Source organism: Suncus etruscus, chromosome 1 (genome assembly GCF_024139225.1).
Source record: "Suncus etruscus isolate mSunEtr1 chromosome 1, mSunEtr1.pri.cur, whole genome shotgun sequence".
NCBI classification, from domain to species: domain Eukaryota; kingdom Metazoa; phylum Chordata; class Mammalia; order Eulipotyphla; family Soricidae; genus Suncus; species Suncus etruscus.
In genome coordinates, this window is record NC_064848.1 from 25,733,271 (window position 1) to 25,759,493 (window position 26,223).

The 26,223-nt window shown below is 35.2% G+C and overlaps 1 protein-coding gene across 4 annotated transcripts in view; it reads left to right on the forward strand.

Moving 5' to 3' along the window:
• The window catches only part of UNC80 (unc-80 homolog, NALCN channel complex subunit), a 277,398-nt gene that overhangs the window by 207,506 nt on the left and 43,669 nt on the right, over positions 1-26,223 (forward strand). For all 4 annotated transcript variants that reach the window (XM_049784015.1, XM_049783997.1, XM_049784007.1 and 1 more), the window contains 9 exons: positions 9,457-9,557; positions 10,750-10,836; positions 15,016-15,199; positions 18,212-18,306; positions 21,172-21,261; positions 22,091-22,192; positions 22,901-23,081; positions 24,091-24,359; positions 25,944-26,078. In XM_049784015.1, coding sequence (XP_049639972.1) covers positions 9,457-9,557; positions 10,750-10,836; positions 15,016-15,199; positions 18,212-18,306; positions 21,172-21,261; positions 22,091-22,192; positions 22,901-23,081; positions 24,091-24,359; positions 25,944-26,078 — 1,244 coding nt within the window. The remainder of the gene's footprint in view (positions 1-9,456; positions 9,558-10,749; positions 10,837-15,015; positions 15,200-18,211; positions 18,307-21,171; positions 21,262-22,090; positions 22,193-22,900; positions 23,082-24,090; positions 24,360-25,943; positions 26,079-26,223) is intronic.

Consider the following 26,223-nt stretch of genomic DNA (forward strand, 5'->3'; position numbering starts at 1 on the left):
TTGTGTATATGTTCTACAGTTTCTTTAGCCACTCATCTGTTGTCAGACATCAGGATTATTTTAAGATTCTAGCTACTGTAGATAGCAATTCAATGAATATAGGTATGCAGAAGGCATTTTTGTATTATGTTTTTGTGTTCCTAGGGTATATCACTAGGAGATCATATGGAAACTCAATTTTCAGTTTGAGGAATCTCCATATTGTTTTCCAGAATGGCTGGACTAGATGGTATTCCCACCAGTAGTGAATAAGAGTTCCTTTTTCTCCACATCCCTGCCAGCACTAATTGTTATTATTCTTTGTTATGTCTCTTCGGGGTAAGAAGATACTTCATTGTTGTTTTGATTTGCATCTCCCTGATGATTAGTGATATGGAGCATTTTTTCTTTCATGTGTCTTTTGGCCATTAGTAGTTCTTCCTTGATGAATTATCTGTTCATTTCTTCTCCCCATCTTTTGATGAGGTTACTTGTATTTTTCTTTTTAAGTTCTGTCAGTATCTTGTACATCTTTGAGGTGCAGAAGCATAAATTTTATAGATATGAAATAAGATTTTACAAAATATCCATAGCAATTTATATAATTGTCAAGCTACTCAATCTTATTTTTTCTCTGTTGTTATCAATATTTTCATGTTATTCACTAAACTACTTTATTTGTAGCCAGAGATAAATCAGTGCCAAAGAATCTTGTTCAATCTTCTGTATTGCATAAGACCTCCAAGAGTGATCCTTAAACATAAGACCAAAAGTAGATTCTGAGCAACTCTGGGTGTGGTCCCAAATCAAACCAAAAAATTACATTATTTTAGTAATTTATAAAAAATATTATTTAAAGTCATCTGCCATCAATTTCAACAGAGTAACACCCACACCTGTATTAATTGATTTATAAAATGTAGAGTTTTTATTTATATATCATTTATTAATATTATGAATTTATATGATTCTTTATTTTAATGTATTTAATTTTAATTAATTTAATTTAATTTATTTTTTATTTTAATCTAAATATTGTAGCACATTTTGGTATCATTAATAAAAAATATAAATTGATGGGATTTCAAGCACAGAGATAAGGTGCATGCCTTGCATGTGACTAAGTCTGGTTCAATTGCTAGCACTGAATATTGTTCCCTGAGCACTATTATGAATGACCTCTGAGCACAGGTCTGGTATAAGCTTTGAGGACTTCAGTTAGGACCAAATCCTCTTCCAAAATGTATAGGTTGAATTATTAATGTGTGATTGATTCTAAGTATTTATTTTATAAAATGAAGTCACTTATTTTTATATTGTGGGGGCATATCTATCAGTCTCAAGGCTTACTCCTGGCTCTGCACTTAAAGACTACTGCTAATGAAGGCTAGAGGACCATATGGGTTGCCAAGGAACAAATATACGTAGACTAGCAACTTACCTGCTGTACTATTGCACTAACACCAAACTAAGTCATTGAAACTAAATGGCAAACAATAAGCATGCCCCAATTCTCCACCAGGTGAACAGAGCCCTGCCCACAATGCAAAAGAGGCAAAGCCAGAACATTTCTAGAAAAGTGTAGTTATCCACTCCACAACCATGCATTTTTTTTCTAACCAATGAGCCCCAGCACAACACATAAAAAACAGCACCATACTACAAAGGTCACAATGTGGAAACTCTATCATGTGTAGAGAATGAAGATGGTAGTTCTGAAGACCCAAAAGTTACTGAAAACCTACTTAGCCTTCCTGATAAGGACTCAGAAATAAAACATTGAATAAGCTTAAAGAACTCAAAGAGATTCCTGCTGTGCATTTTGACAAACAGGAGACTTTTTGAACTGCCTCTGCTCTGATCTGTGAGGCTGCAGTGAGCCACCCCACCCATAACAGCTCCTGAGGGCACAACAACAGAGAACATCTCCTGAAGGCACATCATCAGAGGTGAGCTGTCTTCACCCACAAGGGCAAAGTCTATGTCCTGTGATGCACTTTGGCACAAGAGACATTTTGGAGTGTTTCTCCTCTGCTCCGTGATGTGAGGTGACCATGAACCATTCCACAAAGAACAACTTCTGAGGGCATAACAACAGAAAAAAAATCTCCTGTGGGCATGTCATCAAACGTAATCTGTCCCTGACCACAAAGGGTGGAGACAAAGTAGCCCAGCAGTTTCGGCTAACTCCATGGCAGTGAACCTCTTCTAGTAAATGAAACCTAGCACCAAACACAGAAAACATTACACTACAAGCATGACAATAGGGAAACACTGAGGGCCAAAAACATGCATAGAGAATGAAGATGGCAGTTCTGATGGCCCAAAAAGTGCCAACATCTGTATAACCTTTCAAATAAGGAGTTTAGAGAAGAAATATGAAGGATGTGCATAGAATTCAAAGAAAGCATGAATCGAGCTGAACGAACCACAAATAAAATCCATAGGACATGAAAGTAGAAATGAGAAAACTCCAAACTGAAATAACAGGACAGAAAATCTTGGTAAGTGAAATGAAAACCTCATTGGAAAGACTCTCCAAGAGAGTAACACCAGCTGAGGACCAAAACAGTGAGCTGGAAGATGAGATACATAACAACTCCATACAAAAGAAGAGACTGGAAAAGAGCCTGAAAGCAAATTATCAGACAATGGAAAAAATCCTCAAAGAATGTGAACAGACAAAAATAGAAGTCTTTAATAAACTCAACAGAAACAACATAAGAATCATTGGAGTCTCAGAGACACAGGAAGAAAACCCCCAGGAAGAATCAATAGTCCTTTAATTATTGTATTGCAGAAAATTAATTGCAGAGAAACTCCCAGAGATAAAGAGTACTTGCAATCAAATCATGCATGACCAAAGAGTACCAGCTAAAAAGATCTGAAAACACCTCAAAACACAGCTTAGTCACAATGACAAATCCCACAGATAGGGATAGAATACTGAAAGCAACAAGATAAAAAAAAAAGGTGGGGGGGGGGGGAACAACCTTAAGATTTATAGTAGCTACATCACAAGAGACCCAGAAGGCCCAAAGGTAGTGGTGGAATATAGTGAACAAAACTCAAAGAAATTATTTCTTTGCCTAGAATACATCACACAGCCAGACTCAATTCAGGTTTGAAGGAAGCATACATAGCCTCACGAATAAACAATAGCTCAGAGACTTTAAAGACTCAAAACCAGCCTTAAAAGACAAACTGAAAGATCTACTTTAAGATAAGACAGACACAGCATACTCCTACACAAACGTGACACTAACTCCCATGAACATTATCTCTCTCAATGCCGATGAATTAAATACACCAGTTAAGAAACACAAAGTGGCAAAATGGATTAAAAAAAAAGCTGAAAACAACATTCTGCTGACACAATTCTTTATGGTTTTAGAAGTTCTGTTTCATCATTTTTGTTGTAATCTTTGTTCTATAATAAGTGGTCTTGGTTTTTGCTCAGATCCTCAGCCGAAGTTTAGGATAGAGTCTTTATTATGGTTCCAGAAGTTCTGTCAAAGTCAGACCTCTGGAATTAGAGGTCTTGATTTTTGTACAAGTCCTAGGCGAAAGCTTAGGGTAAGATCTTTCTTATTGATCCCAGGATAAGTTCTGCCCAGTCATGGTTGTCAAAGTCAGTCTTATGTAGTTAGCGCTTTTGGTTTTTGCACAAAAAAAGGACTGCATGTCTTCTGATTTCATCTTACTGTTAGGTGATGAGATAGGACAACCTGCTCTTAGATCAAGTTGTTACTGTTTCCTCATTGACAGGATGTCATATCAAAATTGGCGCAAGTTGGTGCCAGAGCAGTATTAGGAATTTCTCAGGGGGAGTTTGGTTCCTGGTGTTGCAGGTTCTAAGGTTTTTTTTTAATTTATTTTTTCTTTTTCTCTTTTTTTCTTCATTCTTTTCTTTCTTTTTCACTCTTATGGTTATTATTTGGTGATTTTTTTCTTTTTTTGTTGCTGGGTGCTTTTTATTTTTTTGGTAGTTACTGTCTTTTTTTTTTTTTACTGTTGTTCGTTGGCTATTTTATGTTATGTTTTTCTTTTTCCTTTTTTTTCCCCTTTTTTTGTCTTCTCAGAGCAGAACCACACAACTTGAATCATCTTGTTCTGCCTCATGAATTGAGGGAGGAAATAAAAAAGAATGGTACCAGCACCAAACAGCTGTATGACATTGAATGGAAATAAAAAATGATCAGACTTAAACACCAAACCAAAGTCAACAACAACAGAATTGATACCCCATCTACAACAAACTATACACAGAGGGAAACAGTTACACTAGTACCCCGGGGACAAAGGAGGGAGACGTGGAACACATGCTAGGAAAAGAGGTGGAGGGAGGAAAACCTTGGTGGTGGGAATGGCCCTGATTATCATTATGTACCTCAAATATTACTGTGAAAGATTTGTTATTCACTTTTGGTCACAAAAAATATTTAAAAAAAATAAACACAACTCAATAGTCATAAAAAAACATAGGCTCAAAATTAAAGATTGCAGGATAATCATCCAAGCAAACAACTCCCTAAAAATATAGAGTGGAGTGGCCATATTAATACCAGATGACATGACTTTAGACTTAGCAAAGTTATAAGGGACAAAAATGTACATTTCATAATAATCCAGGGATATATAAAACAGGAAGAAATAACACTCCTAAACATATATTCACCAAATGAGAAAACAAAATATTTAATGCAATTGTTGACAAATCTGAAAGAATTCATTAATAATAACACAATAATAGTGGGAGACTTAAATACCATTCTGTCAACCTTGATAGGCTAAGCAGGCTGAAACCCAAGAAGAATATACTAGCTGTGAAAGGAGAAATGGAAGGCAGTGGTCTAGTAGATAGAACACTCTATCCCCCCAAAACTGGAGATATATTCTCCAATGCACATGGGTTATTCTTCAGGATAAACCACATGCTGGCCCATAAAATATACCACCATAAAATCAAGAGAATAGAAATTGTACAAACTATGTTCTCAGATCACAATGACTAAAATTAGAGATGAACTACAAAGGAACACAGAAGAAAAACTATAACACCTGGAAATTAAACAGCTCATTAATGAATAACCAGTGGGTCAAAGAGGAAATCAAAAGATTCCTAGAAACAAATGGAATGAATACACAAATTATCAGAACTTGTGGGACCCAGCAAAAGCAGTACTAAGAGGAAAATTTATAGATTTACAAAAACATTAAAAAGTAGGGGGCTACATAAATAACTTAATGACACAACTTGAAAAATTAGAAAATGATTAACAAAAGGAACCAAAAATAGGCAGGCAGATGGAAATAACAAAGCTTAGAGCAGAAATCGATGACGTTAAAATCCAACAATATAACCAAAAGATCAATAAAGCAAAAGTTGGTTCTTTAAAAAAAAAAGATAAACATGATTGATAAACCACAGCAAAACTCACAAAGAAAGGGAGAGATAAACTTAATAAACCGAACTAGAATGTAGATTCAAGGGCTAATAGGAGACTACTTTGAGTAAATCTATGCCACAAAACAAGAGAACCTGGAAGAAATGGGTAAATTCTTGGACTTATAATATTCCACACTTGAATTAGGATAATCCAGTATTTCAAAACAGACCCATCACTATCGAAGAAATTAAATGGTAAGCAAGTCTTTCCAAAAACAAACAACGCAGGCCTACATGAATTCACTAATGAATTCATTCAAACCTTTCAAGAGGAACTACTATCAATCCTTTACAGGCTCTTTCAGAAAATTAAAGAAGCAGAAATGCTCCCAAATAGATTTTATGAAGCTAACATCACCCTGATACCAAAACCAGACAGAGATGCTGTTAAAAAAAAAAAAAAAAAAACTACAGACCAATATCCCTGATGAACACAGATGCAAAAATCCTCAACAAAATCCTGGCAAATAGTATCCAACACCTCATCAAGAAGGTCATACATCATTACCAAGTAGATTTTATTCTAGGAATGCAAGGATGGTTTAACATACATAAATCAATCAACATAATACATCATATCAACAAAAGGAAAACCAAAACCATATGATCATATAAAGATTATCCTGATATAATCCTGATAAAGCATTCAATAAGGTCCAACACTCATTCATGATAAAAACTCTAAACAAGATGGGAATGGAAGAAACTTTTCTCAATATAGTCAAGGCCATCTACCACAAGCTAATGGTAAATATTATTTTCAATGGTCATAAACTAAAAGACTTCCTTTAAAATCTATTATACGACAAGGCTGCTCCCTCTCATCACTTCTAGGGATATAGGCTGGATCATACAATAGCTCAATTCCCATTTTTTGAGGAATTTCTATATTGTTTCTGTAAAGGTTGGACTAGATGGTGTTCCCACCAGCAGTGAATAAAAGTTCTTTTCTCCCCATATCCCCACCAGCACAGACTGTTTCTTTGTTTTGTGTTGTGATGTGTGCCAGTCTCTCTGGCATGTGATGGTATCTCATTGTTGTTTTGATTTGCATCTCTCTGATGATTAGCAATGTGGAGCATTTTTTCATATGCCTTTTGGCCATTTGTATTTATTCTTTGAGTAATTTTCAGTTCATATCTTATCCCCATTTTTGATGGGTTAGATAAATTTTTCTTTTTAAGTTCTGTTTGTATCTTTTATATCTTAGATATTATCCCCTTATCTGATGGGTATTGGGTGAATAATTTTTCCCATTCTATGGGTGGCCTTTGCATCCTAGTCACTATTTCCTTTGAGGTCAGACTATTTTAATATAGTCCCACTTGTTTATCTCTGCTTCCACTTGTTTCAACAGTGCTGTTTCCTTCTTGAAGATGCCTTTAGTCTAAATGTCATGGAGTATTTTACGTAACTATGTGTTGTTCTATGTGCCTTATGGGTTCAGGTTTTATATCGGGTTCATTTATCCATTTAGATTTGACCTTTGTGCATGGTGTTAGATGAAGGTCCAAGTTTGCTTTATGCATATGGCTGATCAGCTGTCTCAACATCACTTGTTGAATAGGCTTTACTGTTCCAGTTCGCATTTTTGATTCTTTATCAGATATTAATTGATTGTATGTCTGGGGGACATTCTCTGAATACTCATTCCAATGATAATCTATTATAAATAATAATAATCTATAAGAATAATCTATTCCAATGATCGAAGAGTTAGCTTTTAGTACAATACCATGCTTTTTTAATGACTGTTGCTTTGTAGTACCATTTAAAGCTTAAAGTTGTAGTACCATTTAAAGTTGGGGAATGTAATGACTCCCATCTTTATTTTCTAAAGAATTTCTTTAGATATTCTTGGGTGTTTTTTTTTTGTTCCAAATGAATGTCAGGAGTGTTTTATCCACTTCTTTGAAGAATATCATGGGTATCCTTAGAGAAATTGCATTAACTCTGTACAATACTTTGGGAAATTTTGCCATTTTAATGATGTTAATCATCCCAATCCATGAACAGTTTATGTTTCCATTTCCTTGAGCTCCCATATGATCCAGGAATACTACTCCCAGGAATATGGCCTAGGACTCCTAAAATACCATAAGAAAAGCCCTCTGCATTCCTATGCTTGTCACAGCACTACTTACAATAGCCAGAATCTGGAAACACCTAAGTACCTATAAACAGATGAGTGGCTAAAGAAACTGACGTACACGAACACTATGGAATTCTATACAGCTGTTAGGAAAAATGAAGTCATAACATTTGCTTATACATGGGTGAATATGGAGATTATTATACTGAGTGAAATGAGTGAGAAGGAGAGGGAATAATCTCACTCATTTGTGGAATATAAGAAAAATAAAAGATAGTATGGTAATAATACCCAGAGACAATAGATATGTGGTCTCAGAGGACCAGTCCATGAGAGGAAGCTTGCAACAAAGAACCAGGATTGCAGTTAGGGTAGAGAAGTGTTCACTGTGACAATGATAATTGGAACTGATCACCATAGACAAGAACGGGGTGCTAAAAAGTATAAGTTGATTTGCATGGTACCCTTTTATTAACAGTAGTATAAATATGTGTCAAAAAAGGAAAGAGAGAATGAGAGAGTAAAGTAAAATGCCTGGCCAGAGACGGCAGGGCAGGGGTTGAGGGTGAGTGGGAAGAAAACTTGGGAACATTGATGGCAGGAAATGTGCACTGGTGAAGGATTGTGTTCATTCTATGACAGAAACTCAATTTTGAACAATTTGTAGTTACACTGCTTAAATAAATTAGCTATAAATAATAAAGATCCGACAATACTTCCTACACACTTTTATTCACCTACTTGATTATTTCCAGAGAGAACTGACCACCTTCCCCATAGAAGTAGTCATTTTTTTCACATTTTGAATATATATTTCAGAAACTCCTTCCTTATCTCTCTGGGCCTTAATTTTACTTTCTCAAAAACTTATTCTTGCTGAATGAAGGGCTCTTTAGGGAGTTCTGGTGAATAATATTCCTAATTCATCTGCATTCTAAACCAAATCATATATTTAAAAAATCAAGAAATTTCTTTAGAACTTTTTCTATAGAATCAATAAAATAGCGATTGTTTTATAAATACCACTGTTAATATTAGGATTATTTCTAAAACACATTCACACAATGTACTCTCTTATCCTTATGTATACAATGTACTGAATTGTTTTGTGTATGTGATGCAAAAATGATTAGCTTCACAAATATGGTTAATAATTATCAATATACGTTGTGAAAACTTTTTTTGGGGGGGACACATCTGATGGTGCTCAGGGCATACTTCTGACTTCAGGATCAATTCTGGCCTGCCAGTGAATAAACCCATGTCTACCATGTGCAAGGCAAGCCCCCAACTCACTGTACGATCACTAATCTGGTAAAAATACTTTTTAATGATAAGAATTTTTTAGACCTATTCTCTTCATCTCTTTTCAAATATTACAACAGAGTATTATAAATAGTCATACTATGTTGTACATCATATCCCAAGGATTTATTTAGCTTATAACTGAAAGAAAATTAAATGTCATTTGTTATTTTTAAGTCTCTTCACTTAATCCTTCCACTCTCATACAGAGAACCAGGACGTTCTTTCTATCTGAGTTTGTGTTATTTTAGATTACAAGTAGAAGTGAGATCATATTGTCTTTGACTTATTGCAGTTAGAATAATGCCCTCAGAGCCTTTCCATACCATCAGATATAGCAGAATTTCATTCTTACTATGACTAAAGAATGTTTCATTATATATCTCAAATACATTCTCTACACAGAAAATGCTAATACCCAAAGACCATACTATAATTTTCTTTTCTTTGCAAGTGAAAATATTCAGAAACAACAAAAAGAAAAAATACCTATCATTAGAAAAATGGCTCAGAGAACTTTTTAATACTAGAAGCTTTAAATTTATTACCGTTTAATAAATTATTTGAATACATTATTTAATAGGTCTATGTTTATTTAACACACATGTTCACTTTCCTTTGTGTACTAAAGTGAGTGCTGTGGCCCAGCAAGTTTTGTGGAATTGTCTAATTGAAGATCCATCTACAGTTCTTCGACATTTCCTGGAAAAACTGACCATCAGCAATAGACAAGTATCTTTCTCTTTCTTTATCTCTATAGCTATGTGCACGAACACTGTTCTAAGCACTTAATTGTGTTGTGCATACTGATAAGTTCTATATATATACTGAGAAGATGAACAATATTACACTCTCCCTTCCTTTAGAATTTCTGCATTAATCTGGCCTCCATAAGTGTATGATATACGAATAATGATGATCATACTGAAAGGTCCTTAGTCGTTTAACCCAAGATTTTATCTAAAACTGTTTAGTATTAGATATTTCTATTAATTTATCTATTGTTTTTTGGTAATCTATAGTACAAGTAGGATTATTAGAAACTATTTAAATTTTCCAGTTGTCAAAAATTTTAGGATACTAAATCATATTTTAAGGAAATTATTCCAAATAAAAGTAAGTGACCAGGAATGTATCTTAGTAATAGAGCATGAAGCCCTGGGTTTGATCTCTGGCACTCCAGTGATAATTAACAAAATAAAAAATGGTAAAAAAACATTCTGAACAATTCCAAAATACATGTATGATTATATTATTGTCAGTTGTAATGTTATAAATGTTATAGTCTTAGTTGCTTAGATATTTAATTTCTTGAAGGTAAGGTAAGTTAACAAATATATGAGTTTAATCTTCTAAAGTTCTATAAATATGATCTGTGTGATTATTTATCAACATAAGTCCTTCTAACAAGACTGTAATATTGGGAAGCCACTGGGAAACAGAAGTGACTAGATGTACATATTTCTTGTAACTTACTTCTGACTTAGATCCATCTAAGCTTTTGTGTATTTTATTTTTTTTGGTTTTGGGGGGATCATAGCTAGTGGCACTCTGCTATTACTCCTGGCAGCCACTGGGGCCCAAATGGGATTCTGTGGATCAAACCTTGTTCTTCCACATACAAAGCAAATGTTCTACCTGCTGTGCTATTTACTCAGACCCCTTGGATACCATCTAAGTTTTTAATCTTTACAAAAAAAAATCTTACATGTGTTGCTCATATGTTCAGTGATTTTTTGTTTGCTCCTTGGTTGTTAGTTATTTAAATGCTAATTAGTTTCATATAAGCTATATTGAAGTGCTAAACATAATGATAGTAAAAATGTTGGGAAAAGTAAGAAAATACTCCCTTTTTTTCAAGGCATAGTTTTATTTCCTACAACTTGGCAGCTGATGAGATGCAGAAATTCTGTTCTCCTTTCAGGATGAGTTAATGTACATGCTGCGCAAACTTCTCTTGAATATTGGAGACTTTCCTGCTCAAACATCTCACATTCTTTTCAACTACTTGGTAAGCTTTTAGTAGATTATAAATGTTCATTGCAAATGAAAAAGCTATGTAGGAAATGCTTAAAAAACAGTAACATAAACTTATTATAACATAAATTATATTCACCAAGATACCACTGTTTGAAAAAACTCCTGTTATTTGGGTGACGCTCAACAAATGTTCATTTTCTCCTTGCCTTCTTGTGTACAGTTTTCTTATGTTGGTTCTTGATATGTGGATTTGTGCATGTGTGTGTATTTAGGGAAAGAGATCTTGCTCTGGAGTCTGGTGACCACTTCCAGAGATGGGATATCTACTTGACTCCTATTTTTTATTTTGGTTTTGAGGCGAAAGTATCATTTGTAGTTACATTTCACTTCTCATATATCACTTGTTACAATACAAATACAGTAAATATTTGCTGTATTCTCTATGCACTAAACTATCCTGACATATATTTTTAAATCATAAGAATCCCCTAGTGTCTTCATATACTCCTCCTTTGGATATAAGTGAATATGCAGTTTTAGAACTGTTGGCATGATAACTATTCTTTCATATAATATCATTATCTAGGCAGACAGATGACCAAAGGAATTTCTGTGTTGGGAGAATTTCTCCTTTTTCTTTGTCTTCTAGTAGTAGAGAAGTGAAAATTATCTACATGAAGCTATAGTAGGACAATAAATTTAACTTACAAAACAACTCTGATGTGCAGTAAAAATTGGAAATTTCCTTTTCCTCTGTATTTGCTTTGGTTTCTTCTTGAGAACTCACCTACTAGTTCTCATGGGAAAAGAATATAAATAAGTGTTAGATCAATAAAAAAATAAATAAAGTAAGAGTACCTTTGGTCAGTGTTCAATCTCTTCAATAAAAATGCTCTGTCTCGAGGAATTCTCCCTTCCAGCTAGTTCCATCTCTAAATATTATGTGCAATCAGAGTAAAAAAAAAATGTTGACCTCACTCAGTGTTCAGTGTTTGCTCTTGTTTCTCCCTTTATGAGATACCACTCTTTCTCTGGCTTTTGAAAACAGAAAACCATGGTGATTTTAACTCAGGACCTGTACCTGCTCAAAGACTCATTCACACTTCAGTTTTTTTTCGAAGTTTAGTCCCCACTAAATTCCAGGTGTCTGTCCCATATAGCCCTACTCTAGGCTACACCAAACTTTTTTTTCAATTGTGGCCCCTTTTTGGGTTTGTTTCCTTTCTTTGTCTCCCCGTCCTACTTATTGAGCCCCATTCTGTATACCCCTTTTAAATAATTTTCTACCAGTGTTTCCCTAGAAATATATTGTGGGCCCACAAAAAGTCTTATAGTTCTCCAATGAGAAATGCTGTGCTAGAACATCCTATTGAGTCTGATCAGGGCAATCCTTTCTGGAATGAACACTAAATTATATACTGCTTTTTGGTCTCTTTGCCATACACAAAAATCAGAGGCAGATTAGCATGGTCAAATATTTAGTTTAAAATGTGCCTTGCCATGTTTATGTTACATCATTCCATTCAAGTTCAGAAGCTTCTCAATTTAATGTATTTCTATTTGTTTAGCTTTGCTTTCACTTGTTTGGATAATGGTGTTTATCCCTGAAGATGCCTTTAGCTTCAGTGTCAGAGTATTCTCACTACATTTTCCTCTATGATATCAAAGTCTTTAATTCATTTTGATCTTACCTTCATGCATAGTATTAAAGAGAGGTCTGATTTATTTTTTTGCATATACTTGTCCAGATTTCCCAATACCACTGTTGAAGGATTTTTTCATGCCCCTTTATAAAAAGGTAATTGATCGGTCTCAGAATATGCCAGTAGACTCTATTTATCTGAGGGTCTATTTGTATTCTAATACCATACTGTTTTAATGACTATTGCTTTATAGTACAGTTTAAGGTTGGCTAAAATGATACCTCCCATCTTCTTTTCCCCATATTCCTTTAGCTATTTGTAGATGTTTACTATTTCAGATGAATTTTAAGAGTATTTGGGGCCCGGAGAGATAGCACAGCGGCGTTTGCCTTGCAAGCAGCCAATCCAGGACCAAAGGTGGTTGGTTCGAATCCCGGTGTCCCATATGGTCCCCCGTGCCTGCCAGGAGCTATTTCTGAGCAGACAACCAGGAGTAATCCCTGAGCACCGCTGGGTGTGATCCAAAAACCAAAAACAAAAAAAAAAAAAAAAAGAAAAGAAAGAAAGAAAGGGAAAAAAAAGAGTATTTGGTCCACTTATTTAAAAAATATCATGGATATCCTTAGAGGTATAGGATTAATTCTGTACAATGCCTTGGAAAGTATTGCCATTTTAATGATGTTAGAATTCCCAATCCATGGGCAGGGTGTGTGTTTCCATTTCCTTGTGTCCTCTTTTATTTCTTTTTTTTTTTTTTTTTTTTGGTTTTTGGGTCACACCCAGCAATGCTCAGGGGTTACTCCTGGCTGTCTGCTCAGAAATAGCTCCTGGCAGGCACGGGGGACCATATGGGACACCGGGATTTGAACCAACCACCTTTGGTCCTGGATCGGCTGCTTGCAAGGCAAACGCCGCTGTGCTATCTCTCCGGGCCCCTCTTTTATTTCTTGAAGCAGTATTTTGTGCTTTTCTTTGTATAGTTTTTCAGTTATAAAATATTGACTTTTAGTTAAGTTTACTTTAGTTGACTACAATGTAAATTGATTTTCTGAGGCACAATTGTGAATGAGATTTTTAAAATGTTACTTTACTATACAATTGTATTACTTATATAAGTTTTTTGATAGTCTTTAGGATTTCCTAAATATAGTATCATATAATCTATAAACAGTGAGTACTTGACTTTCTTCCCATCTGGATGCCCGTAATATATTTTTATTGCATAATTTTGATGGCAAGTATAGTCCAGTACTATATTGAATATAAGTGGCAAGAAGGGAACAGCCATGTCTTGTGCCAGATCTTAGAGGAAAGGCTGTTAGTTTTTCTCCCTTAAGCATGTTTGCCATATTATTATTGTGGCAAAATGCTTTGACTAGATTGAGGAAAGTTCCTTCAATTTTCATCTTGTTGAAATTTTTTATCATGAATGGGTACTGGACTATTTTTAAATGATTTTTATTGCATTTAATGATATGATCATATAATTTTTGATTTTTGTTTTATTGATATGGTATATTATATTAATTGACTTCCATGTTAAATCATCCTTGCATCACTGGCATTAGTCATATTTGGTAATGGTTTATAACCAAATTTTTTATTTAAATTTTATTGCTACTTACAATAGTGTTAAAATTTATGGTAAAAAAATAAACAAAATACTATTCCCCACCACCACCACAGTGCACAAAGGTCTCCAGCACAGCCTCAATTTCTCTTCTAATTAGTTTTCCTTCTTCTCTCCTATACTACCAGTGTAGGGACCAACAAAATAAATAGAATTTTGTGAACCTGCTTGTTGGCCCCGGTTTTATTACTAGCATCACCAGAGGTTCCCAGAGCACCACCAAGAGTGATTTCTGAGCACAAAGCCAGCACAAACTTTAAAATTCGGGCCAGATATGGTCAAAATGCAAACTATAAATTTAAAGTAAATTTGATCTTAGTAAGTAGAGGATGCTTTGACTTAGACTGTTAAATATGATATAATCTGTATGTAATATAAGTCTCCGGCACACAAATAAGTAAGCAACCTATTTTTGGTTGTCCCAATTTGTACTAAGAGATCTGAAGACTATAAAAAGTCTTCTATCTGTATCTGAAGAAGAAGCTATTTTAGAATCAAGATAACCCAATCTACATCAAGCAATACACAGAGGGGACCTATTGCACTAGCAGTCAAGGGAGCAAGGAGGGTGATATATGATGCATGCTGGGAACAGAGGTGGAGAGAGGACAACACTGGTGGTGGAAATGTTCCCATCACTGTTACTATGTACCTTAAATATAACTGTGAAAATCTTGTAATTCACATTGGTCACAATAAAAATATTAAAAAAAAAAAGAAATTGTTTTAGTGAAACATAAAATGTGTGGCAATCTGTCTTCAGTTTTCCATTCATGATCTTACTTAGTTATGTCATTGAAAGTGTTTGGTAAGCATTTGAAGGGAAATAAGAAACCTGAAAGAAAATTAAATTTATTAAATAAGAAAGAAGATTCTAAAAGAGCTCAGGATTGTTGTGACATTGTGAACTTTTTATTCTCTCTCTCTCTTTTTTTAGGTGGGATTAATCATGTATTTTGTGCGGACACCTTGTGAATGGGGAATGGATGCCATTTCAGCCACCCTGACATTCCTCTGGGAAGTGGTGGGTTATGTGGAGGGCCTGTTCTTCAAGGACTTGAAGCAGACAATGAAGAAGGAGCAATGTGAAGTCAAACTCCTGGTGACAGCATCAATGCCAGGTAATTATTGACTGCCTTTAAGATGTCATAATTTGGGGCCGGAGCAATAACGCAGCAGTGGGGCATTTGCCTTGCACATGGTCAACCCCGACAGACAATGGTTTGTTTCCCAACAAACCTTATGATCCCTCAAGCCTGTCAGGAGTGACTTCTGAGTGCATAACCAGGAGTAACCCCTGAGCACCAACCAGGTGTAACCCAAACCCCTATCCCCAAAATAGTCATAATTTTTTTAAGGTAAAAGATCCTTTTAAAGGCCAAGTGGATCTCGCACTCAGGAGGTATTTTTCAGTTTTCACCCAGATTGAATGTTTCAAAGAATATTTTGTTTAATACAATCTGAAAAACAAACAAACAAATCCTTTAAGAGTCAGCAAAGGGGGCCGGGCGGTGGCGCTAAAGGTAAGGTGCCTGCCTTGCCTGCGCTAGCCTTCTACGGACCGCGGTTCGATTCCCCCGGCGTCCCATATGGTCCCCCAAGCCAGGAGCGACTTCTGAGCGCATAGCCAGGAGTAACCCCTGAGCATTACCGGGTGTGGCCCAAAAACCAAAAAAAAAAAAAAAGAGTCAGCAAAGGCCAGATGAAAGAAAGACATCAGAGCTGAGATCAATGTGAATCAGTCCTTGAAGGGCTGCCAAGGAAGGTGCAAGATTTACTTAAGTCCTTTGCAGAGGGCCAACTCAACTGAAAGCCTGCTTGATTAAATTTTTGGCTTGCAGAGGAAATAATATTCTTTGCATGGCATGGACCCCAGTTTTCTGTAAATTCAATGAGACCTGGGTTAATTTTTTCCTTTTTTAATTTATAATTTGAGTAATGGCAAAACATGAAAAAAAGTGTATCACATAATTGGGCATGAGGCATGATGTAAACTTTATAGTTTCTTTTCTCTTTGGATAGCTTGTTTTTCTTTGTTTTGTTTTTTTTTTAGCTTGTTTTTCTTTAAGATAAAGATTTCTGCCAAGATTTTATCTTTGCTCTGAGTAGGAAAAAGAAGGAGATGATATGTGTCTTCAAATAAAGAAAAGGAAAAAAAATATATGTAGATAATTATACAGGTTCTGGCAACATAGGCCTGTTAAAACCCTAATACTGCCTTTTATTATCCATATAACTAGTACTAGCTATAAAAATGGCATACTTTTTCAAGCTATTTCTACTCATTCACAGAATTGGACCAAAGTACTTCACTATTCTGATAAATGAGTTTCAGTGTATAGAACAAGTGAAATTAGTTATAGGTTATAACTGACCTATGTTTATCAAATTATAGTTGGGTAGTTGGTTTTTATATGTTACATACATAGATAATCCAACAAATTGATATTTTTATTATGACAAAAACATCCCACATTGTCAGTTGCACACTTAAAATAACTCATTAAAAATAAAAGTTTGGGGCCCGGAGAGATAGCACAGCAGTGTTTGCCTTGAAAGCAGCCGATCCAGGACCAAAGGTGGTTGGTTCGAATCCCGGTGTCCCATATGGTCCCCCGTGCCTGCCAGGAGCTATTTCTGAGCAGACAGCCAGGAGTAACCCCTGAGCACCACCGGGTGTGGCCCAAAAACCAAAAACAAAACAAAAAAAAAAGTTTGGCATAATTTTCACAAATATGTAAGTATAATAGCAAATGAAATAGAATATTATTGTTTTACCATTTAAGTAAAAAATTTATAAAATGTAATTTAAACCACTTGTTTTTGGGGACAGGAGTAATAAAATAGTGAGTGGGTAGGGTATTTGCCTTGCATCAACCGATCTGGATTCAATCCCCAGCATCCTAAATGGTCCCTCCTCATAACTGTAAGAAGTGATTTATGAGTACAGAACCAGGAGTAACTCCTAAACACCACTGAGTGTAGACCAAACTCCCCCCTCCCCAAAAAAAACTACTTTATTTAATTGTACTCACATCACTCTTTATAATTTCTCAACTATTGTTACTTTATTGTCTAATTTTTAAGGAAGGAATAGATTATTTGCTGCAATACACAAAGCCTAAATTTTGTTTCTTTTACTAAATAAATGTGTAGCTTTAATTACATTACCCATAAGAAGTTATCAGTTCTTACTTATAAGAATAAGTTTTTTCGGGCCCGGAGTGATAGCACAGCGGCGTTTGCCTTGCAAGCAGCCGATCCAGGACCAAAGGTGGTTGGTTCGAATCCCGGTGTCCCATATGGTCCCCCGTGCCTGCCAGGAGCTATTTCTGAGCAGACAGCTAGGAGTATCCCCTGAGCAATGCCAGGTGTGGCCCAAAAACAAACAAAAAAAAAGAATAAGTTTTTTCTTTTCTGATTTCTAAAATAAAAACGATTTTACCCTATTATTGGATTGCTGTGTGATTTAATTACTTTTTTACCTCATATTTCTGCATTTTTTATAAAATTAAGAAGGGATAAAATAAAGAAAGAATGGAGCCAGGGGCCAAGTAGTCTCAGATGCATTGGTGGAGATTAAAAAAAAGGACAGAATTGAATATCCAAGCCAAAGTCTACAACAATAGAATCAAGAGATTCAAACTATGACGATCTAAACTTAAAATAGGCTTATTATATTGGCAGACCAAGATACAAAGAGTGGTAGTATAGGATTACTTTGGGGACATTGATGGAGGGAGGTAGACACTGGTGGTTGTTTGGCTCTGATTCATTGTATGTTTGAAGTTCAACTATGAAGGACTTTGTGAATCACACTTGTGTCAATAAAATAAATAAGAACTTATGTTTAACATGTATATTTATAAAGTGGTACACTTGATACAATACACAGTTGACATTAACTCTACAACAATAATACAGGACATATAATTCTACAGTAACAATTACTTCTATAGTAAACTCTACATCTGCTTTACATGAATATTTGTCAATTCCCAATGCTGCAAATAAGTGAATAATTATATATAAATCAATTTCAATATTAATGTTGTTATTATTTTGTGATTTAATTTAATTAAAAATGTCCTATTATAGGAGAAGTCAGATTCTTTTATTTTCACTTTCCATAGGTACCAAAACCTTAGTAGTTCACGGGCAGAATGAATGTGATATTCCAACCCAGTTACCAGTTCATGAAGATACTCAGTTTGAAGCCCTGTTAAAAGTAAGTGTGACTTTTGATAAGAATGATCATTTCATGTACAGAGTTCATTAACCCTTCAGTGAACATTTCATTTTAGATGTAAATGGAATTTTTCTATCTTAAAATGAATTGCTACATTTTTTGCATCTATAATAAATTCCACTATTATATATTCCCTCTTTTCCTTTCATAACTTCCTAACATTAACCGACATTTTTAGCTCTGCACCAGAGTACACAAAATTATTCAGTCTCTCTCAGCTACAAAATCTGACACTCTAATGTGTATTCCAAATTCTTCTTAGACTACTGTGAATTTGGGGTGTTTTATTTTTGGGTCACACCCAGAAAAACTCAAACTTTACACCTGGACCTATGTTCAGGGGTCCATATGGGATGCTGAGTTTTTAACTCAGGTTAGCAGCATACAAGACAAATGCCCAAACTACTCTAAGTACTATTACTCTGGGCAGAGCATTGTGGATTTTTAATTAGGAGTTTCTGGGTACCATTTGTATAAATAGCTGTAGAAATAGCCTGCCTTTGCACACCAAGAGCTCAGAGAGAAAACAGCCCTATTTGTTAGCTCATTATTCTTGCCACAGAACATTTCATGTGATGTCTAATTAATTCAGTATTAAATTTCCACTACAGTAATTAGTAAAAAAGCAGAAACAATAAATATTAGACTATATATATTTTTTATGTTTATGACAGTGATCCCACTTAACAAGAATGCAATCTAAAAATACATATATTTATGTATAATAAAGCACATAAATATCTGTGCTTTTTAAACATAAAACAATGCGTAATTAATACAATTATTCCCTTCTTATTTATAATATCTTTATTTAAGTCCCATGATTAAAAACATGTTTATAGTTGGGTTTTAGTTATAAAAAAACAATACTTCCTTCAACCTGAACATGAGTCTGACTGGGTGCAGTATTCTAGGTAAAGCATTTATTTCATTGAGTTTTGTCATATTCTACCATTGCCCTCTGGCCTTGGGGTCTCTTGTGACAGGTCTGCTATAAATCTTAAGAATACTCCTTTTAATGTAATTTACTTTTTTTTATCTTTCTATCCCTATCTGTGGATTCGTCATTGTGACTAGGATGTGTTTTGAGGTGCTTTCCTTCGGGTCTCTTTTAACTGATATTCTTCAGGCATGCAGTCTGTGGTTGCATTGCAATCTTTAGCTCTGGGAATTTCTCTGCAATGATGTCCTTGACTGTTGATTCTTCCTGGGAAATTTCTTCCTGGGTCTCTGGACTCCAATGATTCTTAAACTGTTTCTATTGAGTTTATCAAAGACTTCTATTTTTGTCTGTTCATATTCTTTGAAGATTTTTTTCCATTGTCTGATCATTTGCTTTCAGGCTTTTTGCCAATCTCATTTGTTGTATAAATTTGTTATGCATCTCATCTTCCAGCTCACCAATTCAGTCCTCAGCTGTTGTAACTCTGTGGGAGAGGCTTTCCAGTGAGGTTTTAATTTCACCTTCTAAGTTTTTCAGTCCTTTTATTTCAGTTTGGAGTTTTCTCATTTTTACTTTCATATCCTCTTGATTTTTATTTGTAATTCATTCAGCTTGATCCATGCTTTCTTTGTGTTCTATGGACACCCTCCATATTTCTTCTCTAAACTCCTTATCTGAGTGGCTAAATAAATGGTTATCACTTTTTGGTCATCAGAGCTTCCCTCTTCATTCTCTATGTATGGTGTTGACCTGCATTGTTTTGCCATTGTCATGATTGTAGTGTGGTGTTTTCTACATGTTGTTTGGGGGTTCATTGGCTAGGAGATGTGTATGATGTGAAGTTTTGCTTTGCTGCCATGCTCCTCTGTCTCTGCCCTTCGTGGGTGGGGACATCTTACCACTGTTGTCATGCCCTCAGGAATTGTTCTGGATGGGCTGGATCATGGCCCAGCACACAGCAAAGCAGAGGCATTTAAAAATGTAGGAAACTTCTTTTGAAGCTCCTGTCTAGTTTTCGATCCTCAACTTGTCCATTGAACAAAACTGACCTAAGTGAAGAAGAAGTGAGGTCACTCTTTAGAAAATGTACAGATTTACTCCCAATGATTTCCTTCTTATATAGTGTTCAAATTTTGTTAATCTACTTTTCTGGAGTTTAATTTTGAACCCAAACATTTGACTTTTGCAAATTTGTCATTTTATTTTAGTGAAAAGTGTTATAAGCCCCCTTTAGGTCTCACCAGGTATCTACTAAGAACTTGTAAGGCCCAATGAAGCAAAATGTTAGAAGCAAACCATTTTGTTTACTCATATGGAACTGGTGTAATAGCATGAAGGCAGATAGTAGATTTAAATCCTGGTTCCTCCACATGCAGAGAACATAAATGGAATTAAAGGGTTTCTAGTCATACTTTCTTTGTCAGTAAAATGGGGATACTAGTGGGGATTTTTGAAATTATTCCATTTAGAATACTGTGTTTAATAATACTTTGCACTTAATATCAGTCTTCATATTGTTACTAAATATGCTTCCCTCAAGCAAATTGAAAGCAGTAGATGTCACTATATTTTCACAGTTCAATATTTTGGATAATAATTTAGATATAATTTGGATAATAATTATTTTGGATAATAATTCTATGGCACTATCAGTATTTATTTATATTATTCTTTGTATAGCAATGTGGTATGTTTAAATTTATGTCAATGGAAGCCAGAGTGATAATACAGCATGTATGGAGCTACTGTGCATTCAGATGACCATGGTTTGATCTATGGCATCCCATTTGGTTCCCTAAAGACTGACAGGATAATCCCTAAGTGCAGAGCCAGGAGTACCAACTTACTTCTTGAAACGTAAGATCTCAAAGATTGATTAAAATGTGCTTTTATTGTTCTAGGAGTGTCTGGAATTTTTTAATATTCCAGAATCTCAGACCAGCCATTACTTTCTCATGGATAAACGATGGAATCTGATTCACTACAATAAGGTGAGGCTGTTGCAGTGACTTCACATGGACTTGTGCCTTCCTGAAAGTCACTTGTACTCCTGAAGGCATTGTTATTTAGTAGCTTAAAGTATGGACATTTGCGCCACATATTTTAATATCTTTATTTAAACACCTTGATTACAATTATGATTGTAGTTGGGTTTCAGTCATATAAAGAACACCCCCCTTCACCAGTGCAACATTTCCATCCCCAATGTGCCACATATCTTACTATCTGTATTGTAGCTGTAAATAAGGCACTTTACCTTTGAAACTTTTTTTTATTAACATTGTGGGTGGTAATATTATTCACCATTAAGTCATTATAATAAAAGGTGAAAAGTCAAGCAACTAGTTATCTATTGTAACTGTAACAAAATAAAAAAAATTAAGTTGTCCATATTACAAGCTTCTGTGTATTTTGGACCTCTAGTGCTGTTTTGCTTCCCCATCTTGTATTTGAAGCATGACCAGAGTATCTCCTCTACACAGGAGAAACACTGACATCACTTTTCAGTGACCCTCTTCTTCCAAAATGTTATTTATCAAATTGCCTTTGACCTTCCACTCCTGACATAGCTCCATCCTTTTGGAAAGGACCCTCAACTAGGTGGTTTGAAATTTTGCTAAGAAAGAGACTTACCTTTCTTGAGATTTTGTAGAATTGTGTGGTATATGATAGTAGATTTTAAAGCTATTCAAAAATGCATACTTATTTTGCATTTTAACATAAAATGATTGTTTTGCATTTTAATATATTGGAAATGAAGTAAGAAATGTAATCATTTTAATCTTTTTTTATTTTTCTTTCTGTGCAATCCCACTACAGACTTTTGTTCGGGATATTTATCCTTTCCGGAGGTCAGTGTCTCCACAGCTGAACCTTGTACATATGCACCCAGAGAAGGGGCAGGAGCTCATTCAGAAACAGGTGCCTAAACACTTAAGTTTCACTTTATGGCAGTGTTTTTCAATCTTTTTGTGCAAAGGCACACTTTTTCTGTAAAAAAAAAAAATCACAAAGCACACCACCATTAGAAAATGTTAAAAAAATTAACTCTGTGCCTATATTGACTATATTTAAAGTAATTCTCTTTAATAGGAAGCAAATAAACACAATGAAATTATTTTATAATTATTATGAAATAATCTAATGATTGGTCTATTTGTGAGCCAAAGCTGCATGTTACGGATAAAATTGGAATTTTTCCCATGGCATACCTGACAATATCTCACAGCACACTAGTGTGCCATGGCACAGTGGTTGAAAAATGCTGCTATATGGGTTCTCCATTTTATTGAAATAGATGACCTAGATTATTTTTCTACTTTTGAGATTCTGTAGCCCTTAAGTTCCTCTGTAAAATAAATGGTTAGGCCATTAATCCTTTGATAGTTTTCCATAATGATGTTAATGACATTTTAGAAATTGGAGACTAATATAAATATTTTTTCTCACTATTCCCCTAATGTAAATATTTTAAGGAACATACAGTAATGCTAGAGTAGATCACTGACTATAAACAATAGAAATTTAATAATAACTTAATTTATATCATTTTTTCTTCATTTTTCTTTAATTCAGTACTAGAATTGCTAATTCTAATTTTCCTTCTCTGATGCTTTTTTTTTCTCTTAGGTGTTCACTCGGAAGCTGGAGGAAGTGGGACGAGTTTTATTTCTCATTTCCCTTACTCAGAAGATCCCCACAGCCCACAAACAGTCCCATGTCTCCATGCTCCAAGAAGACCTCCTCCGGCTTCCCTCATTCCCCCGAAGTGCTATTGATGCTGAATTTTCACTCTTCAGTGATCCTCAAGGTATTAGGAAAGAAGCATTTCCTCTTGAGTATCTTTTCATGTCCGTATTTGCCCTTGGAGAACAACAGTTTCTAAGTCACTGTTTCTTGCAGCCAGATTATGCGTTAGAATTACCCCTGGATAAAACAGATTGCTGGTCCACCTCCATCCTGAGTTTCCAATTCAGAATCTCAGGAATGGCATCCTAGAACCTGCTTTTCTAGGAAGTTCCAGGTGATACTGATGATCTTCTAGAGATACCTTTGAGACCTCTACTATAAGGGTTTATAGACAGTTCAAAGAATTATTATGTTATTGCTGAGGAAATGCTTAGTCAAGGGCTTACCAAGTCAATAAATTGTATGGAGTTTAAGAGATGAAAAAGTTCATTTACAGGGACAAACTTTAGAAGAGTGGTTACATCTGGTTTGAAGAAATAAAGTTCCTGGAATGGGATATGTAGAGACTTTCTGAAGTAGTGAAAATGGATTATAGTTGATTGGAGTCTTAGTAACATGACATAGTTTTTCTCAAAACTATCATTAAATTCTGCACCTAGGAACTGTATCCAAAATCTATCTGAAATGAGAAAACACATTAAAACATTGAAGTCTTGCTCTGTTATTCAGTTATGCATTTAGGGCAATTTCTTCATCTTCATCCAGAAGCTATTGAACAATAGTGAGGTGAGCTCTGGTCTTACCAGAAGTTAAAGACCAAGAACTAATAATAGCTGTCCATTTTCTTGCTGAAATTACTTTTTTTAAAGTTCAGTGTATTCAGCAACAAGAAGCTTCAAATTCCTGCCTCTGTGTAGCCCAGAGTGAAATGGAAGGAGGTGTTGGTGACAGTTCTTTGAAGACTAGGAAGTACTAATGCCAGCACTATTGAGCTAGAAAGCTTTTCCATAGTCAATGTTTATCCCAGAGTTCTAACAAATGCAAAGCAGCAGTGTCCTGGGGTTTGAGAGCCCTTCTTCCTACACTGGATCAAGGAGTAATTCTTTTCCTGTTCTTTGGTTTTCTCACAGCTGGAAAGGAGCTTTTTGGCCTTGATACTCTTCAGAAAAGCTTGTGGATCCAGCTCCTTGAGGAGATGTTCCTGGGGATGCCAAGCGAGTTTCCCTGGGGAGATGAAATCATGCTCTTCCTCAATGTTTTTAATGGGGCATTGATTCTCCACCCTGAAGACAGTGCCTTGCTCAGGCAGTATGCTGCCACCGTCATCAACAGTGCTGTGCACTTCAATCACCTCTTCTCTCTCAGCGGCTACCAGTGGATTCTGCCCACTATGCTGCAGGTGCCTGGTCCTTCTCCCTTCATACCCCAATTAACCTAGTACTACTCTACTCTCAGCCCATAGGATTTATGAAAGACTTTTAAACTTTTGCATTCTTGTTTATGCAGCAAAAGGCACAAATGAAATTCCCCTAGAAACTGTCAAGAGGTCCTACTATATTCCAGGCTGTTTTGTGATTCCCCAGACCATATGCTTTCCCATTTCTTCTAGATTAGAGGTGTCTGGACACATAGCCAACAACTGGGAATTTGTTAGAAATGCACCTTTTGGGGCCCCATCCCACAACAACTTAATCAGAAATTCTGTACTTTTTAAAGGTTTCTTCAGGTTCAGTAATATGTATTTTAACAAGCCTTTCAGATGGCTCTGGTACCCAAGGAAATTTGAGAAGCATTGCTCTCGTTATACAAATGTATAAACACATACAAATGTGTTAAGCTGATCTTTCTCCCGAGGAAGCTTATCTGAATAGCGATTTTCTTTTTTTATTACAGTGGTATGAAGTTATTGGAGGAGGTAAATTTAGCAGGAGCGTTTCTATTTCCTCATATCTATCTGGCTTCATTTAAGAATGGAGCACAAAATTTAGGCTGTGACTAGAGCTCATCTTACCTCTTTGTTTTTTTTTATGGAAGTTTTAATAAAATTATGTAAAAACACATGTAAATGAAAAATAGTTTTCCCAGCCTCCAAGGGAAAATTATTTTAAATAACAATGATTTTTTTAAATAATTGGTATTTTCTCCATTTTATAGCATTTTTAACTTACTACAATGCTAGTAAATGCTTCACTATAAAATTCAGTAGATGAAAAGAAGTTTCAAGGTGAAAATGAGCATCACCTATAATGCTTCCTCCTATAGAATTGTCACTTATTTTTTGAAAACCTAATACCACTATATCCTACTTTCTTTTAAAAGAAAAGTTGGGAGTCTGGAGCAATAGCACAGCGGTAGGGTATTCACTTTGTATGTGGTCCCCCAAATTACATGCCAGAAATAATTTCTGAGCATAGAGCCAGAGTAATCCTTGAATGTTACAAGGTGTGACCAAAAACACCACCTGCAATTAAAAATTTGGATCTTAAAACAAAAGCTAGAATAAGCATTCAAGTTTGTTACCTGTATTTTTTTATATAACATTAAATGTACTATAGGAGCTTTTTTGCATATTTATCACTAGAATATCTTCTTTAATGATCACAGTGTTCTGTTAAGTGCAGAGCCACAATTCACTAAAATAATCCCAATTTTTTAAATAATCTGTTTCAAATTTTCCACTATTTATAAGCACAGTTGCAGCAGATATTTTGATGCATGTCTATGCATTTCTAATAACTTTCTTAATTATAAACTTCCTTGGATAAAGTGTACTTACTGTTTCATTTACTCACTCCTTTACTTGGTTTTGGTCCACATACAATTGTACTCAAGGGACAATATGTGGTGGTGGGGGTTATGTTTAACTAGAATCAGCGTTATACAAGCCTCTCCTGGCTTTCCATGACTACAAGTTTTAGATGCAAACAACTTTAATATGTTGTTAAGGCTTTCTCTAAATAAGTGGACTTTTTTTATCCTATAGGTATATTCTGACTATGAAAGCAATCCACAGTTACGTCAAGCCATAGAATTTGCCTGCCATCAGTTCTACATTCTACACCGGAAGCCCTTTGTACTCCAGCTCTTTGCTAGTGTGGCCCCACTCCTGGAGTTTCCTGTGAGTAAGCACTGTGCAGATAAATGAAAACCAAGAAAATGAGGAAAGCAAGTCTCTTCATTCAGAGATTGCTATAGAAAAGAGTTAGCACTGGTACTTGTGTTTTGGCAGACTCAGAACAGATGGAGAGGTGAGAAAAAATGGC